Source organism: Acomys minous (genome assembly GCF_964271855.1).
Source record: "Acomys minous genome assembly, chromosome: 7".
Classification (NCBI taxonomy): Eukaryota; Metazoa; Chordata; class Mammalia; order Rodentia; family Muridae; genus Acomys; species Acomys minous.
In genome coordinates, this window is record NC_140488.1 from 125,626,812 (window position 1) to 125,646,623 (window position 19,812).

The following is a 19,812-nucleotide window of genomic DNA, read 5'->3' on the forward strand; positions in this document are numbered from 1 at the left end:
GATCTTTCTTATGAAAAATATTAACTGTACTATCTTGAAATTTTAATTCATAGAAAATTGTTTTGTAGCATTGAGATAGAAGCCACATACCTTACAACCATCTAAAGTGTATAAGCTGGGGCTGGAGAGATGGCTCAGCAATTAAGGGCACTGACTGCTCTTACAGAGGACCTGGGTTCAAATCTGAATACCCACATGGCAGCTCACAAGTGTCTATAACTCTTAAGTTCTGACATTCTCACGTAGACATATGTTCATGCAAACCATCAATGCACATAAAGGTAAATAAAAATTTAAAAATAATAAAATAAAATAATCAGCTGGGTGCAGTAGTGCACACCTGTAATCCCAGCACTTGGGATAGGCAGGCAGATCTCTATGAGTTCAAGGCTAGCCTAGTCTAAAAGCAAGTCCAGGACAGCCAAGGCTACACAAAGAAACTCTATCTCAAAAAACCAGTAATAATAAAGTATATAAGCTGATGATTTTAATGTAGCTCCAGACTTTTGAAACCATCACATATAATTTGAAAATATTTTCATTCTTCCTAATGTAAACCCAGTAGCCATTAATATTCACTTACCATTTTCTCATCATCATCCTCTATAACCTCAGCCCTACACAACTAGTAACCTACTTTCTATGTATTTGTCCGTTTTGGACATTGTGTGAACATGTTGTGGCATAATATGTGACATTTTGTGCCTGGCTTCTTTGTAGAAGCCAGTTTTCAAGAGTCTTCCAAGACAAACCATGTTATCAATACTTCGCTGCTGCTTATGGGGTGCTGAGAAGCAATACTGCCTTGTATAACTAATTGTACATTTTATTTTTCTGCTTATCAGTTGCTAGTCATCTGGGATGCTTTTAGCTTTTGAATTTTTAAGAATTTTACTTCTGTGTACATCTATATGAAAGTTTTGTAAGTATACAAAGTTTGTAGATTTTTGGCATCAAAAGACTGCACTTTAGGGTAATTCTTTTCTTTACATTCCCATTAGCAGTATATGAAGGTTTCAATTTTTTCACCTCCTTATCTCTAATTATCTATTTTTTAGCTCTAGCTATCATAGTATTTCTTTGAATTGCATTGTATATTTGATTTGCATTTTCCTAATAACAAATGATTCTGGGCAGCTGTTCATATATTGATAGAACACTTTTTTGTAGCCTCTTTAAAGAAATATATGTTCAACTCCTTTGCCCAACTAAAAAATGTACATTTTATTTAGAAAAATGTTTAAAGCTATAGGAAAGTCTCAAAAAAAATAAGGCTTTCCATGAATGCTTTACCCGGAATTCCTCTTTTGCTACAGTTATTTTACATCATTTGTTTCTCTAAAGTAATGCATGTTTGTTTTCTCCAAACTAGGGAAGTGGAAACCATAGAAACAATGCTGCATTGCCTCTAAATATTCCAGTATATTTCCTAAAAACAAGAAATCTTCACTTTTGTACTTATTATAGTTACATAATTAGGAATTAAGATGGACATGGGATTATAGTACAAAATTTTACTTATTTCCATCCAAATGTCTTTTGTAGCAAAATAAGGTATTTTACCTTTGGTTCACAGTCTGGTCTAGGATCATGTGCTGCATTTAGTTGCCATCTCTGTATTATAGTCTCCTCTCATCTTGAAGACTTAATACTTTTAAAAGGCGCAGGCGTTATCTGTTATTTAGTCCCTTAATGTGGGTTTGTTTGCTGTTTCCTCATTATTATATATATGTTATATATTTGGGGTAGGAATAGCACAGAATGATACTATATATTGTTTAGTGCCTCGTATTAGATGATGCTCAATATCTCTGTTATTCCTGGTAATCTTAACTTGGTTCTCCTAGGGAAAGTGATGTTTGTTCACTTTTAGTTGAACTATTTGTCTTTTTATTATGGGTTACTTATATATTCTCCATACAATTTGCTTAGACTTTCTCCCTTTCTGTGAGTTGTCTTTTCATGTCACTGATAAGTATCACAACACAATTTTTTTAAAAGATTTATTTATTTTATTTTTGTATACAGTGTTCTGCCTGCACACCAGAAGAGGGCACCAGATCTCATTATAAATGGTTGTGAGCCACCATGTGGTTGCTAGGAATTGAACTCAGGACCTTTGGAAGAGCATCCAGTGCTCTTAACAACTGAACCATCTCTCCAGCCCCCACAAACGTTTTTAATTATGAGAGTTATCCATTTTTCTTTCTTTTTTTTACTCCCCCCCTTTATTTATTTAATCTTTTTATAGCCTGATCCCGGCCCCCTCCCTCCTCTCCTCCCAATCCCGCTCTCATGTCACCTCCCCTCTCCCTCCTCTCCTTTTTTCTTAAAGAAGGTGAGGCCTCCAAGGGGTGCCAACCCACCCTGGCACCTCAAGTGACAGCAGGACTAAGTGCATCCTCTCCCACTGGGGCCTGACAAAGCAGCCCAGCTAGAGGAAAGGGATCCAGTGGCAGGCAAGAGAGTTGGAGACAGCCCCTACTCCCATTGGTTTTGTTCGTTTGCTTGCTTGCTTGTTTGTGTGTTTATATTTAAAGTTTGAGGGACTGGAAATGGTTCAGCAGTTAAGAGTACTTGTGGCGAACCCATAACAGGCACCTCACCATCACCTGTGATTCCAGATCTAGGGGATCCAATGCCTCTCTTTTGGCCGCTATGATCACTGCAACACACACATGGTATGTGTATGGATTAGCAGGCATGCACACACATATACACACACATACTAAAAACTTACTTAAATTTAAAATGCTTTACCCGGTTCTTACTTTTTCCTTAATAACTTATTGTTGGATTATGGGGTTCCAGGGTGCTCACGTTGAGGTTAGAGGACAACTTGCTAGAATAGGTTTTCTTCTTCCACCCTGTGGATCCTAGGGATAAGACTTGGGTCTTCAAGTCCGGCAGCAAGTGACCTTACCTGCTGAGTTATGTCACTATCCCTTTAATTAATTTTTAAATATACTATAAAATAGGAACATAGTAATACAGAAATATAACTTTATAATGTGTTATATGTAATTATACTAATATACAATAATATGGTATATACTAATATATTAATATAGCATATATAATATATCATATAAAATTATACTAATATGACTTTAAGATAGGATTATACCTTTGTTCTTTTGTGTGGTATTTGATTGTTCAACACCATTTGTTGAAAAGAATATTCTTTTCTCCATCAAATAGTTGTGGCATTCTTAGAAAATGAATTGGCCCTAAATTTAGGAGATTACTTTTGGTCTTTTGTTCCACTGATCTGCATAGCTATTTGCAAGTATATATTATTGCTGTAGCTTTCATGAAGTTGTAAAATCATGAAATATGAGTCTTTCAATTTTGTGCTTATTCTTTAAAATTATTTTGATTATTGTTGGTGCTTGCTTTTCCATGTTAACTTTGGGGTCCACTTCTGAATTATTAGGGGGGAAAGGTGCCTAGAGGTTTGATGGGAAGTCTGTTAGAAATATTAACTCAAAGAGTATCACCATATTATGAGTATTGTTTAACCTGTAAACATGGCATGCATTTCTATTCATTTGTGTTTTATTAAATTTCTTTTATCAGTAATTCATAATTTCAGTACATAAATTTTGTACTTCTTATGCCTGAATGTTTTTTGAGACTATTGTAAATGAAGTTTTTCTTTATTTCAAAATGTGCTTAACCTTGTATATTGGTTTTATAATTTTCATGAACTTATTAATTTGAATGGTTTTGAATTTTTGCTTTATTGTTTTTTGTATATGTATGTATTGTCAGACTATATGTGTGAAGACCACATGTGGCAGGAGCCCATAGAACCCTGAAATGGGCATCAAATCCCCTGGATCTAGAGTTACAGGTTGTTGTGAGCCAGCCACCCTATGTGGGTACTGGGAACTAAACATCAGTCCTTGGCAAGAGTAATCATGATGAGTTCTAATATTTTTAATTGAATTCTTTAGGGTTTTCTGTCAAAATCATGTAGTCTAGGGACATGGTGTATCTTCTTCCTTTCAGACATAGATGGCTGTATAGTTTTCTTGCTTAAATATCTTGACTCTTCACCTTCAGTACAGTGTGGAATAGGCATGGCAAGAAAAGGCATTCTACTTTTGGCCCTGATCTTAAGAAAAAAGAAACCAGTGTTTCCTCTTTAAGTATGATTTTAGCAGCCAGTTTTTTCATGAACAGCCTTTATTAGGTTTAAGAGATTCCTTTTACTCCTAGTTTGAGTATCTATATTGTATAATTTTAGGAGACTTTATCTCACTGTATCTCAATCATTATCATAGTATATTTAGATATCCAAGTAAATAGCATAGTGAAGAACATATTGAATCACAGTCCTCAGTTTACAGTCAGAAAATTCTGCCAGTTAATGGACAGAACACTGTTTTATTACAAAGTCTAGGTCATTACTCAATGACTTTGTATCACACGGTTTAATAAATTTTAGTTGGGGTGTGCTATACATACAGTTAAAGTATATAAATTTCAGTTAAATGTGCAGTTACTTTTATTCTTATACCTATACCAGTATATCTGATATAAATCTATACACATGTAGCTATCTTCCATATCAGCACTCCAGAAGATGCCTTGTGTCCCACCCTAATTATTAAACCCCCTCTAGTGATAATTACTTTGATTTCAATCACCATAGTTAATTCTGTCCATTCTTCTTCAAATAAATTGTTTTTAGTCCCCACCCACCCAGTTCCTTAAAGTAATAGCCATGTCATTTTTATCCCTTTTACTCTTTGAAGTGTTCCATTGCAAGAACATGCAACAGCTTATCTGTTTTCCTACTAATGAACATTTGGGTCATTTTCCTTTGGTGCTTGATAAATAAAACCTCTATGAATAATCTTATGCACTCCCTTTGGTGAGCACAAACATCAATTTCTGTTGAGTACACACCTAGAAGTAGAATAATCTATCACAAAGGAGATTTATATTCAGCTTTGGCTAGTGGCTTTCCAAAGTAGTCTCGAGAATTTATATTCCCACTAGCAACATATAAGAGGTCTTGTTGCTTTATATACTTGGCAACAGTTAATATTATCTTCTAAATTTTACTGTAGTGAATGAATGCATATCCTGCATCTCCTTAAGTTTATTAGGTATCCCAGCATTCAAATACTAGAAAAAATAATAGTAGAATGCATTAAGGGGAAAAAAGAACATTGTAATGTTCAAGTGTACATGATTCTTCCTTAACATCTTAACAGAGAAATATGGATAAGCATGTCTACTAAGTCAAGATGATTATGTATGTAAGAAAAAAAAAGCAACTACACAGGACTGGGAATGGGACCTATGCAGCTCAGCATTTGTGATAAAGTTAAATGAGTAATCACTGATGTTAGGCTTCATATTTGTCAAGAGAATAACATGGGCACTTCATGCATTTCCTCATTATCTTCCCTTATATAAGACTTTCTGCCTCACTGAGAACTGGATTTCCCATAGCTTGAGAGAAGAAAGTCCCATTATCCTTAGCACTGATTACTTCTGGATACTGGTCTTAAGGCATTAAGAGTAATGCAGGGACACGTTTGAAAAGGTGTACTAGTGGAATGGCTAACAAATCAGTCCTAGGGAAAACAGTAAAGGACAAGAAGAAAATGCTTATAGGGACATGATAAAATTATTCATATTTTTTTGAGACAGAGTCATACTATGTTGTCCTGGATGTCCTAGAACTTAGTATGTGAATTAGGCTGGTGTCCAACTCACAGAGATGCACTTGACTCTGCCTCTCAAGTACTGGGATTAAAGGCATAAGCCACTGCCCCTGGCCAAGTAGTTACATTTCTAATGGGTGATATGTAGAAAAATAGTCATGTTTTAATTTTTTATTTTTAACTGATAGACAAAATTGCATGTATCTGTGGGATACCACATTGTGTATATATATGCATATAGTGTGTAATGTTCAAATCAGAGCAAATAGTTAATCTTTATAATTTTCATTTCTATATTGAATAGTTTTGAAAATTATAGTATATTGAAGCATGATGATGCACTTCTATAATCCCAGCACTTAGGAGGTCAAGATAAAAGGATTGCACAAGTTTTAGGCATAGTGAGGCTCAAGCATGCCTGGCTACAAGTGAGAGACTGTTTCAAGAAACTATAAAATAAATAACACTTGAAATACAGTATATTATTGTTATTGATAGTCACACCACTATACACAAAGCACCAATAGTTCCTTTTTCCTAACTAGATATAGCTCAATACCTGTTGATCATCTTTTTCTTTTTTTAGTGATTAATTTATTCTTATTTTATGTGCATTGGTGTTTTTCCTGCATGTATGTCTGTGTAAGGGAACTGGAGTCAGTTCAGTTGTGAGCCACCATGTGGATACCGGGAATTGAACCCATGTCCTCTGGAAGAGCTGCCAGTGCTCTTAACCACTTAGCCATTTCTCCAGCCCCTGATCATCTTTTTCTACCCCTCCCTTTCCTCTGCTATCCCCAGTCTTTAGTAATCACCACTCTATTCTGACCTGAACTAAGTCTGTCAAAGAAACATCTGCACTCCCAAGTTTATTGCAGCACTTAATACCCAAAAGAAAAAAAGAGAGAAAAAAAAAGAAAAGAAAACCATCTGAGCATTCACAAATGATATATGAATAAAGAAAATATGGTACCTATACAGAAATATAATATAATTAACCTTAAGTCTGTGAGTGGAACCCACAAAAAAAGAAGTCTTTAGAGTTTAGTAGAAGACAAACTGTTCTTGTTGAGTTCTACATATATGCTGCACTTAAGAGAAGTGGTTTAGCATCAAATGACCAGCTAGTTAAAAGAGATATTGCATGGAGAGGACTTAGGTATCACATATGTTTTAGAACTAGATTAAGGTAATCACAAAGTACCATGTCAAATAAAAAGTGGGATTATTGTTTCATGACTTACTTATTAATACAGTAAACTTAAGTTAAACATCAAGGGCAAGAGTGATGCTGATGGGTAGTATCCTGTGGCATTTGCTGTTCTAGATTTTGCTCTTTGGTCAAAGAAATGCTAAACAATGGAGTGGGCAGTACAGTGGAATTGGAGGGAGAGGCTGATGGAGACACGTTAGAGGTAAGTCACAGAAGATTGAGAACTAGGAAAACATCCTTTAATAATACCTTTGGTGCTTAAAGAAAATGTGCCAATTTTCATGTGAAATCCTCTACTGGGTATAGTTAAAGAAACTTTTGAACCAACCAGATATCACTGTCCATGGGTCTCAGAGATTAAGTTTAAAGTATCTTCATAGAAGAATCTTATAAGCATGGGATCATGTTAGTCACAATGTTTAAGAAAAAATGGCCACGGGTTACATTAAAATTTTCCTTTGTGCCTAACTATACAAAGTTCATTTTTCTGAGTACTTATGAGACTCCAGGAGAAATAGTTGACAAGCTGGAAACAGAATTTTGCCTAAATGGACTTTAGTTATATCTCCTTACAGATGGTATATTAAATATACCAAAGTTTAAATCACTTTAAAGAAAGGGACATTATCATAACCTCATTTGTACAGCACAGTTGTAGTCTACAATGACTATACCACTTATATGTGCTTAAGTGTTGAAGTCATTCATATTTGGCACTAATTCAAGTTCTTCCAGTAATTACAATTTAATGGGCTTTTATTATATTTTGAAGTTAGACTGAAATTAATTTCTTAAGGTTTTCTTCAGAAAGTTTCATAAGGGTTCATTTTAGTATCAAAGTATGTTATAGAAGCAGACTGGTTACATTTAAAGGAACAGATGTGAAAAAGAGAAAGCTATGAAATAAGTCTGTGGAGTGGACTTGTTTCTAGTTCTGTCAGACAGTAGAGACCCTAAAGTTATCTATATGAGCATTAATCTATATGAGCATCTATAGGTATATGGAAGGAATATAAACATTATTCAGTGTATCACTCTGAGTATTGTAGAAACAGTGGGGTTTCTAGAAATACCCCAAGGTATTGATTTGGGGTAAATAGAAACAGTGGGAGCGTGCCAACCCCCAGAAATATTTCTCTCAGTTTTACATAAGAGTTACTTAAACGACTGTTGCTTTTGTTTTAATCACTAACAAGAATAAACTTGAATGTAGCTGCATGCAGTAGTTTATTATTGTCATTTTCAAATTACTGTGTATATGCATGCTTTATATGAGCACATGTGTAGAGGACAAAGGATAACTTTGTGGAATTGATTCTCCCCTTCCTTCTTTCTATGGGTTTAGAGGGTTGAACTCAGGTCACCAGGCTTGCATGGTAAGCACCATTACGCACTGAGCCATCTCACTGGCCGTGTTTTTGCTTTTTAAAGACCGGTTTTCCTCTGTAGTCCAGGCTAATCCCAAAATCTCATGAACTTTATTTCTGCTTTAGCCTCCCGAATGGTGGAGTAAGAGGCATATGCTACCATATCTAGCAGGTCTGCAACAACAGATTTTTGATGATAAGACTGGTGAAACAGACTAGCAATCCTAATTGTAAAATGTACTTGCAACATGTGTTATATCTATATGAATAAAAGGGGGAACCTCCCTACATGTGTATATTCTATATCAAGATACTATTAACTTTTACTTCTTTCCTGGGCTATTGAAAGAGGTTTGCTTCCTGATAAGTTGATAAGAGATCATACAGGAAGATATTTATGTGTGGTACTTAACATGCTTAGAAAGTTTTAAGTTGCAGCATTAAAATGGTGAAAAGTCCCCAAAAGGTGAGCCAGGTAATTTACAGGTGAGTATTTCTTTTTTCACTTTCCTGAATTCCATTTCATTAAGTCTACAAACACATGAACAAATGGGAATAATTGTTAAATGAAAAGTGTGTAACCTAAGAACCATGATTTTGCTTGGCACTCAAATAATGCTTTATAGTTTTGAAAACTTGTTAGATAACTTTTGATAAGTTGTATCTTGTCCCTCCCTCCCTCCCTCCCTCCCTCCCTCCCTCCCTCCCTCCCTCCCTCCCTCCCTCCCTCCCTCCCTCCCTCTCTCTCTCTCTCTCTCTCTCTCTCTCTCTCTCTCTCTCTCTCTCTCTCTCTCTTTGTCCTGTTGTTTTACTTTGTTTAGTATGAGTATGACCATGATGTGAATGGGGAAAGAGTTGTCTTGGGGAAAGGCTCCTATGGGATTGTGTATGCTGGCCGAGATCTCAGTAATCAAGTACGAATAGCTATCAAGGAAATCCCAGAGAGAGATATCAGGCAAGTTGGGACTGCCTTCAATATTCTACATTTGCTATCTCAATCCTCTATATCCCAAGTCTACTACTGATGGTGCAAAGATATAATGACTTAATCAGTGTCAGTAGAATAATGTGGCTACCTATGTTGTTAAAGTTTGTAATACTCTTGCCTGGTGTGGTGGCTCATGCTTTTAATCCCAGCACTCTACTCGGGAGGCAGAGGCAAGGTGGATCACTGTGAGTTCGAGGCCAGCCTGGTCTACAAAGCGAGTCCACGACAGTCAAGGCTATACAGAGAAACTATGTCTCAAAAAAAAACAAAACAAAAACAAAAAATGTTTGTAATACTCTTATTAAAGGGTGGTCTGCTTTTGTTTTCTGCATATTTTAATTACATTGAGAAATGTGACTGAGAAACTTTTCTCTTTGTTTTTCAGTGCTGGGGATAGAACTCAGGTCCTCGGGCATGATAGGCAAGCACTCTTCCTCTGAGCTACATCTCCAGCCTTGACTGAGTGCTTTTAAATTTACACTGTAACAATTGAAAATGGCTATGATTTGTCTGGATATGTCATTACAGAACTTCAATGCATTTTTAAAAACCAATTTCACAGCTGAGCGTGGTGACGCACGCCTTTAATCCCAGCACTCAGGAGGCAAAGGCAGGCGGATCTCTGAGTTCGAGGCTAGCCTGGCCTACAAAGCAAGTCCAGGACAGCCAAGTCTACACAGAGAAATCCTGTCTCAGAAAAATTAAAAAAAAAAAACCTCAAATTTGTCAGGCGTGGTGGTGCACACCTTTAATCTCAGCACTTGGGAGGCAGAGGCAGGCAGATCTGTGTTCAGGACCAGCCTGGTCTACAAAGTGACTCAGCAGGCCAGCCAAGGCTACACAGAGAAACCCTGTTTCAGGGGGGGAAAAGTTTCACAATACAAATTTTATTAATAACTGTGCCCTTAAACCTTACCCATAGATTTGGGCTGTTTCTGTCATCAGTATTACAACTTACTCAGCCATTTTATTATTACGTTTATTTTTTAATTTTCCATATGGTAGATTTTTGGTCATATTCTTTCTCCTCCCCCCCCCCAAGTCCTCCCAGGTCTTCCCCACCTCCCTACCCACCCAACTTCGTGTTCTTAAGTTCACATCATTTTAAATGCCTACTCCATCTAAATCTAAACAGAAGCACAACAATGCTTACTGTTGAGAAGCTATACGTGTAATCATGATTCCAATAGAAAGAATCATCCATTGACTACAGACACAGAAATTGGTTGTTTTCTCAATGTACTTTTATTTCTTAACAGCTGTTTTCTCCTTAACAGCCCCCATAATTTCAGCATTGCATCCAGCACTGGATGCTAATGGATATGTGCACACATCCCTCCATCTAGGTGACTCTGTCTAAGGCTGTGTTACATGGGATTTCTAGCATCTGTATGACCATCCATTCATTCACTAATTTGTCCATTTTGAGTGGGATAATATAATATGTGAATTATAATGAAGACCTGAAACAAACCAATCTTATCTCTTCATGTCATCAATATGGAAACCAAGCTTGAAGGAGATTAATGGACTGCCAAAAGGATATACAGAAACATGATGAGAATTCCAGTCTCTCAACCAATATTCTCCTTTATTCAGGCAATAGATAAGCTGTTACAGTTGCATAAATCTGGGGCTATTCCTGGCATGTACCCCTATTGGTAGTACTAGTTGTTCCAGCTTTTCCTTGCCCATAGAAGTTCCTGGGATTTTTGAGCCAGAACAGACCTAAAAGACCATTTTGTCCAACTTGTAAAAGTTTTAGGCTCAGTTTAGGGTGATTGGTCATGTTTTCCATCCATGAATCTGAGCTGGTGCTAGGGAGTAAAAGGTGACTGAGATACTTTCCTGATTCTAGGGCGCTGCTTTGGTAGAAAATGGTAACAAAAGGGTACAAACAATGTCTATAGAAAACAGTGGGGCATACCTTGGTAGAAAATGAGGCCTATAAGGAGAAAACAGCTGTTAAGAAATAAAAGTATATTGAGAAAACAGCCAATTTCCGTAGTAGGGTATGGGCTAGTGAAGGTCTCATGAGGCAAAAATTTTAAAAGATACCATCTGCCGGACATGGTGGCACATGCCTTTAATCCTAGAACTAGGAGGCAGAGGCTGACAGATCGCTGTGAGGCCATCTTGGTCTACCAAGCAAGTCCAGGGCAGCCAAGATAACACAGAGAAACCCTGTTTGAAAAAAACTAAAAAAGGTATCATCTGACCTGATTTTCAAGGTTCTTGGTGTCACCTTAAACAATATAGTCTTTATGTAGAGTCTATGAAGAAAAGTGGTAAAGTGAAATTTATATTTCATAAAGAGGTAGAGGGGATGAACTTGAAAATCTAGAGGCTGGGACTGGGCAACTCATTAGTTCTGGGTTGAGCCTGTAGAATAGGACTAGAAGTCAATTTAAGACAAAAGTTTCCATACTACCACCTTCTATGGGAGGAGGAGAAGGACTGTTGGAAAAGGGGAAATGTTGTTGGAGAATCTATGCCCAATCAATAGTGATGGTAGAAGTAGTAGTCATTAATTGAGTGATTACCACATAACAGACACTGTCAATGCCTGAGAAACTAGGGACACTCTGGTCCTCTGGAAGCCAGCCCACATGGCTGTGTTGTTACAGACTGAATATTTCTTATCTGAAATTCTTATAACAAGAAGCAAGAAGTGTTTGAGATAAGAATTTTTCCAGATTTTAGAATGTTTGTGTATTCATAATGAGGTATGTGTAGGGTATGTGACCCAAATCTAAACACAAACTTCTTGTACACATAGCCTGAAGGTAATTTTAGATAATACTTCATTGTGTCTGCATTTTGACAATGACCCATCACACAGTGTCAGGTGTGGCATTTTCTACTAGTGTCATGTTAATACTCAAAATGTTTTCAATAATACAGCTTTTTGGATTAGGGGATACTAAGCCTGTATCCCATGTTTTACATATGGGAAGTTGAATATTCTTATGTAATCTGAAGAAGAGATTGCAGAAGGGATGATTAGCAATAGGGTGGATACTGTTGAAGGATCATAAGGGCCTAGATAGAGCCCTGCATTTTGGCAGGTGATACAGGCTTTTGTTTTTCCTACAATAGGTACTCTCAGCCTCTGCATGAAGAAATAGCCCTGCACAAGTATCTCAAGCATCGTAACATTGTCCAGTACCTGGGCTCTGTTTCAGAGAATGGCTACATTAAAATATTTATGGAGCAGGTGCCTGGAGGTAAGTAGTTGCTCTTTTCTGATCTCACATTCTGAAAATCATTCATGAGAATACAATCTGGACATCATTGATTGCCTCACCAATTAATAAAAGACAAACCTTTTAGATATTAAAAAATTGGTTTCACAGAAGAGTTGTATACAATTTTGCAAATGTCAGATAAACAGTTCGTTTCTGGCTTGTTTATTTAGCCTAAAATACTGTCTACTGAATGATAATATTGGAGACCAAGAGGTGAAGAAAACAAAATCTCTGGCCTTGAGTTCTGATCTTCTCAGTCTAGGAATTTAGTTGTAATTTGGAAAGGATGGAAAAGGGACACTGGAACATTTTATAATTTTACACACATATAATATATTATTATCTTATTCAGCCCATGTTACCCTCTGTTGTCTCTTTCCCACTCTTACTGACCCCCTTCTTCTCAACTAGTCCCTTTCTTTCACATATTTTTTGTGGCCCACTGGGCTTAGTTAGGGTTGCTTATGTGAGCATGGTTAACGTTTGTTTTTGTTTTAATTGGAGCATGGCTATCAGTGTCTACACCACTGAAAATATCAACCTCCACAACTATTAACTGCTAATATCTCCACTGGTCTTGGCCTGTCCATGATAGACTATTGAAGGGCCCAATTATGTATAGCTCATATGCAGGGTAACTTAAGTTATGTGTTTATATTTGCAATGGACATGTCATATCCAAATGACATTGTTTCTTCACATTCCTCACCATTTTCTCGCTCTTATATTAGTTCCATTTCCTCTATGTAATGTTCTCTTGTCCTTGGAGAAGAGTGATAGAGGTGTCCCATTTAGGACTTGGCACTTAACAATCATTTATTCTCGGTACTTCGACCAGTTATGAGTCTGCATTAACCACTGCCCACTACCAAAAGACTTCATTGACCAAGTCTGGATTCAGCACTAGTTTGTAGGTATAAACACAAATATTTAAAAGGCAGTTTGACATGTCTATTAGCTAAACAACAATAATAGATTCTCCTCTAGGGCCTATGATAATCCCCAAATCGGCTTTTGAGCAGATTTATAATACTAGGCATGTATTCCCTCTTTGGGAATAGAACTAAAATCCAAAAGAAAATAATTGGCTGCCCCTCCCCCATAACCATAATGCCACTGTTGCTCCAGTGGCATCTTGATAGCCTGGTCAATATTGAAATATGTGGGGTTTAACCACTGTGCATACCATCCTCTACCAGCATGCATAGCACTTTACAAACCTATGAAAAGTAGCCAGCAAAGAGGAAGTTCCCTGGTCAGTTCCAACTTGATTTCCCTTTATATCTTGTAATGTTGTGTCTTTAGCAATAGTTCTACTAACTAGTTCTAGGGTGCAACCAAGAGCAATGGCAGTAGCCTGCATTGTTTTGAAGGCTTCTGGGGCTTTGCTGGTCAGCACTGGGATTTTCATTTTTAAACCTATGGCATGGGCTGGAGTGATGACTTAGTAGTTAAGAGCACTTACTACTTCCAGTTCCCACATCATGGCTCACAACTGACTATAACTCCAGTTTCAAAGGATCTGAAACCCTCTTTCTACATCTGTAATCTCTTTGAGACACATGGTGCACAAACACAAATTCAGGCAAACGCACATACACATAAAATAAAATTAATCTAGAAAAATTTACGGCTTCTGGATACTTCCCTTCAAATGTTTTATATATATATTGGGTTTCTCCTTTTTTTTTTTTTTTTTTTTTTTTGGTTTGTTTTTTGAGACAGGGTTTCTCTATGTAGCCCTGACTGCCCTGGCCTCGCTTTGTAGACCAAGCTGGCCTCGAACTCACAAAAATCAACCTGCTTCTGCCTCCCAAGTGCTGGGATTAAAGGCATGCACCACCACCGCCCGGCAATTTGTTTTTTTAAGATAGGGTTTCTCAGCCGGGCATGGTGGCGCACGCCAGCACTCAGGGGGCAGAGGAGGATGGATTGCTGTGAGTTCGAGGCAAGCCTGGTCTACAAAGTGAGTCCAGGACAGCCAAGGCTACAGAGAGACCCTGTCTCGAAAAACCAAAAAAAAAAAAAAAAAAGATAGGGTTTCTCTATGTAGCCCTGGCTGTCCTCGAACTTACTCATTAGACCAGGCGGCCTGGAACTTATAAATTCACCTACTTCTACCTCCCTAGTGCTGAGATTAAAAGCATGCACCATTACTGCCTGGTTTATATGGCTTTTTAATGCATCTTTAGTTTCAATAAACCCACCATTCCTCCATCTTCCCATGCCCACCCCTTTCTCTTAATTAGGGTTTTCCTTTTCTCTTGATTTTTTTCTAAGTAGCCTTGGTTGTCTTGGACTTTGTCCTGAGTGCTGGGATTAAAGGTGTGTGCTTGACTGAGGCAGCTCTTATAAAGGAAAACATTTAATTTGGAACTGGCTTACAGTTTCAGAGGTTTACTCTATTAGCATGGCTGGAAACGTGGCCATGTGCAGGTAGATATGTTCTACATCTTGATCCTTAGGCAGTAGGAAAGTGTCCCACTAGGCAGGGCTTGAGCATATATAAGATCTCAAAGCCTCCCTCCACAGTGACATACTTCCTCCAGTATGGCCACACCTACTCCAACAAGGCCATACCTCCTAATAGTGCCACTCGCTATGGGCCTAATGAAGGCCAATTACATTCAAACTACCATACCCTTTAAACCTTTTTATACCTGGAATCCTTAACACTTTCATATCCTTCAGGCACAGTTTCTTTTAAAGAGATGTTGCAAAATAACAAAATACTAAATAGTAGTTCTTTATATATCGAGTCCCTACATGTAGGCAATAGAGTCTTGGAAATAAGAATTCTTTGGATCTAGAACTGGTAGTTTTGAGTAGGTCTAGCCATTAAGATTATGGAATCTTAGTTTCTGGTTAAATAAACACACTGTAAAATTGGAGTGATAATTACCATAATACTTGAAGTAAACATCATTGGAATATTAAGTAGGCCTAACTCAGCCAATCAGTGAGTGGGTTAAATGAGATGGCATACATGTAATAGCTTCTGAAAAAGTGCCTGTCAGTGAGCAAGAGCTGTGTAAATAAGCGTACATTGAAAAAATAATGACTCCCATAACATTTTAATTGAACATTATCTGAATACCAATGGTAGGTTAGAAACATAACTTTTTAGTTTACTTCTTTGACCCTTTACAAATGACTCTTTGTCATCCTGGTGAGTTTTTGTTTTTGTTTTGTTTTGTTGGTTTTGTTTTGCTGTTTCATTTTCTAGGAAGCCTTTCAGCTCTCTTGCGATCCAAATGGGGACCAATGAGGGAACCCACTATCAAGTTTTATACCAAGCAGATCCTGGAAGGCCTGAAGTATCTCCATGAAAACCAGATAGTCCACAGAGACATAAAGGTACGGAAGTCTCTAAGACATCAAGGTGGTATTTTTCTAAGATGTCACTGTAGTATGCGTGAATAGTCTGCTCACAGAGGGAAATAGCTTAGCAAGACAGCCCCACCTCATGTCAGGTCCAGTCTTTGTAAAGAGTTTAACAAAGCCCCTCACTATAGGGTACAAGTTTGCTTAAATTTTCCTATACACACTCAGTGCTGTTCTTTTTCTAAAGGGTGATAATGTTCTGGTGAACACCTATAGTGGAGTGGTAAAAATCTCTGATTTTGGAACCTCTAAACGCCTCGCAGGAATTAACCCATGCACCGAGACCTTTGCAGGTAAGCAGAGCAAAGCTGGTTATGTTGTGCCATCTTGGATCTCAGTTTTCTCCTGAATCGGTGGTCATCTAAGAACTACTTATTGGTTACCTTCTCAGCACAGACTATCATTTTGATTTTTTTCTAAATTTATTTAATATTTTTCATAGAATATAATTTGATCATACTCTTTAGGCTCCTTAATTCCTCCAAGGTCCTTCCCACCTCCCTACTCACCCAACTTGATATGTTCTCTCTTGCTCCTCTCTCTTTCTCTTCCCCCTTCCCCTCTCTCTTTTTTCTTTTTTTTTCTTTTTATTTCTTTATGTATATGAGTGCTCTATCTGCATGTACACCTGTAGGCCAGAAGAGGGCATCAGATCACATCATAGATGGTCATGAGCCACCATGTGGTTGCTGGCAATTGAACTCAGGACCTCTGGAAGAGCAGAAAAAGCTCTTAACCATCAATGAGCCACCTCTCCAGCCCCAAATAAAACAATCTTAAAAGAAAAACAATAAGACAAAAAATACTAAAGCAAAGCAAAAAGTGTACAAAAAACATGGAGTCTGTTTCATGTTAGCAATTACTTTTGGGCATGGGACCTACTTTCCCTGGACTGTAGATGATACACCAAGTGAAAAACTAAGATTATGTCTTCTTCTTCTTCTTCTTCTTCTTCTTCTTCTTCTTCTTCTTCTTCTTCTTCTTCTTCTTCTTCTTCTTCTTCTTCTTCTTCTTCTTCTTCTTCTTCTTCTTCTCAATGTTGGGACTTTTGTCTATTTTGAACTTGTATAGGTCTTGGGCATATTGTCACAGTCTCTGTGAGTTCATATGTGTATCAATCCTGTTGTATCTGGAAGACACTGTTTCCTTGGAGTCATCTACCACTTCTAACTATTAAAATTTTTTCTGCCTCCTCTTCTGCATAGATCCCTGAGCCTTGAGGGAGGGTTCTGATAAAGATATCTCATTTAGGACTCAGTGTTCCAAAGTTATGTTAATTCCCATCTTCTGCAAGAAGAATCTTCTCTGATGAGGGTTGAAAAGAAACATTTAACTAAGGATATAGCAGTGTATAATTAGAAGTCATTTTATTTCTGTCCCTTAGCACAGTGGTTCTCAACCTTCTTTAATACAATTCCTCATGTTGTAGTGACCCCCAACCGTAAAATTAATTTCAGTTCTACTTCATACCTGTAATTTTACTATTATTATGACTTGCAATGTAATCTGACATTTAGGATATCTGATGTGTGACATGGCCCCACAAAGGAGTCAAGACCCATAGATTGAGAACTACTGCTTTAGCAAAATAATAGTATAGTAGGTTTTAGCCCTAGGCTCATGAACTATGTAGCCTGTCAGGTTCTTGGCCATTTTAGCAGTGTCAGATACAGGTTCCATCTTATGGAGTGGGCCTTAAATCCAATTGAAAAAGATGTTGGTTACTCCCATAATATTTGTGCTACTATCATACCAGTATATCTTGCAGAGTTGGTCACTGTCATAGGTGGAATGGTTTATAGTTGGATTATACTGATGCTTGCTTTTCTACTCTGCTACTATTTTTTAAAAGGATTTGTTTATTTATTATTTATACAGTATTCTGCCTGCATGTGTGCTTGCATACCAGAAGAGGGCACCATATCTCATTATAGATGGTTGTAAGCCACCATGTGGTTGCTGGGAATTGAACTCAGGACCTTTGGATGAACAGACAGTGCTCTTAAACTTTGAGCTATCTCTCCAGCCCCCTCCTCTGCTACTATTGAAAGTACTTTCCAGCATCATGAACACTAATCAGTAGGGCTAAAACTTCTAGTTGGGCACCAGGTCCATGTCTTCGGGTTCAGTGTAAAGTAAGTTATGTCTTCAGCAATAGGGACTTCCATCAGGTTATAGAGAGTAACCATGAAGAGTAACTAATAACCTTGATAATACTAGTGGTGTTTAGAAGTTCTATGGGAACCCTCCGGCTAGTGACTCAACAAGATGTAACTCATTCCTAGCAGTGAAGATTTTACTTGGTAGTATAAAATGTCTAGTTGGGGCATTGTCTCTTCCCTTATAATGACTCCATTTAACTTCCTTCATATATAGGTATGTTTTAGGAAGCTTCTAGAGTAGCAATTTTCCATATGGCATTTCAAAAGCTGTTAATAATCCACTCCCAAAGTACTTCCTTTACTCTCTCCTCCCATCCCCCTCCCCATTTAATCCTCCGTATTCTAGTTCCCCCTTTATATATTTTTATAACACTATACTCCATTTCCCCTTCATTGGAAGATCCTGTCTTCCCCATAGTCCCTTACTAGTACCTAACCTCTGTGGTTTTCAGATTGAAACACACATATCTAAAACTTTAAAGCTTATATCCACAAATAAGAGAAGCATGTTTGTCTTTGGGGTCTGAGTTACCTCACTTGGAATGATTGTTTCGAGCTCTATCCATTTTGGTTTTTAATGCAGATAAAGTATTGTCCTTGACTTTAAAGTAAAGTATTTTAATATTTTTATGGTGATGCTATCTGTGACACCAATATTACCCTACTTTCTTTTTGGCCTCTTACAAGTTGGGTAGACAAAGGATTCTGCTGAGCTATCCTAAGAGTTCTTACTCAGTAAAAGGGCAGTATGCCTTTACAGTTGGTAGCACACCTGTCAAAATCATGGGTAATCCTGTGTAACGTATTGGGTCATTTTATTTGTGTATCATAAAGATAGCTCTTTTTTAAGCATCCTTTTTTGGTGGTGTGTTTGTTTGTGTTTGTTTGTTTGTTTTCCGAGACAGTGTTTCTCTGTGTGTAGTCTTAGCTGTCCTGGACTCACTTTGTAGACCCAGCTGGCCTCAAACTCACAAGCAGTCCACCTGCCTCTGCCTCTCTGAGTGCTCGGATTACAGCCATGCACCACCACGCCTGGGTCAGATAGCTCTTTTTTAAATTTTGTTTATTTTTATTTTATGTACATTGGTGTTTTGCCTGCATGTGTGAGGGAGTCAAATCCCCTGAAACAGGAGTTACAGACAGTTGTGAGCTGCTATGTGGGTGCTGAGAATTGAACCTGGGTCCTCTGGAAGAGTGGCGAAGAGTGGTTAAGTGCTCTTAACTGCTGAGCCATCTCTCCAGCCCCATAAAGATAACTCTTTACCATAGTGAATTCTACCTCTTTGCATTTTGATATGGCTATGTTCCCAACAAAAGCTAATTCTTCTAGGGAAATATTTTATGTCAGTTTGAAGAACTATATTTTCTTGTCCGTCTGATGGTGATGAAACACTCTGAATATTGACAGGGACTAGATTCAAAGGTGATATAAATTACCAGCTGGTTTTCCATCTACTAAACCAGTAGGTATAAGGACTCTCTCAAGCTACCTGTGGCTTTTTGAAATTCCTGCTTAAAAACAACTATAGCTAAAACTTTGATCCTTGGGAAAAAGTGCTGGTTTTTAATAAGATTGTGGTCCCCTAAGGAGGAACATGACAATAGCAAAGAGTATGTGTGATAGAACTGTGAAACAGCTCTCATAACCTTATAGTTCTGAAATAAGATACAGATGGCAGGTTCTGTCCTTGAAATAGCCAAAGATGTAGAATGAACAAATTTACCCTTATTTGCAGTAAATAATGTCCCAGTTTTAAAGGACATTT

The 19,812-nt window shown here is 37.6% G+C and overlaps 1 protein-coding gene across 2 annotated transcripts in view; it reads left to right on the plus strand.

The window, feature by feature from the left end:
- Window positions 1-19,812, plus strand: part of MAP3K15 (mitogen-activated protein kinase kinase kinase 15) — a 126,991-nt gene that overhangs the window by 82,805 nt on the left and 24,374 nt on the right. For both annotated transcript variants that reach the window (XM_084788541.1, XM_084788540.1), the window contains exons 14-18: window positions 7,012-7,099; window positions 9,086-9,219; window positions 12,352-12,479; window positions 15,727-15,857; window positions 16,072-16,177. In XM_084788541.1, coding sequence (XP_084644667.1) covers window positions 7,012-7,099; window positions 9,086-9,219; window positions 12,352-12,479; window positions 15,727-15,857; window positions 16,072-16,177 — 587 coding nt within the window. The remainder of the gene's footprint in view (window positions 1-7,011; window positions 7,100-9,085; window positions 9,220-12,351; window positions 12,480-15,726; window positions 15,858-16,071; window positions 16,178-19,812) is intronic.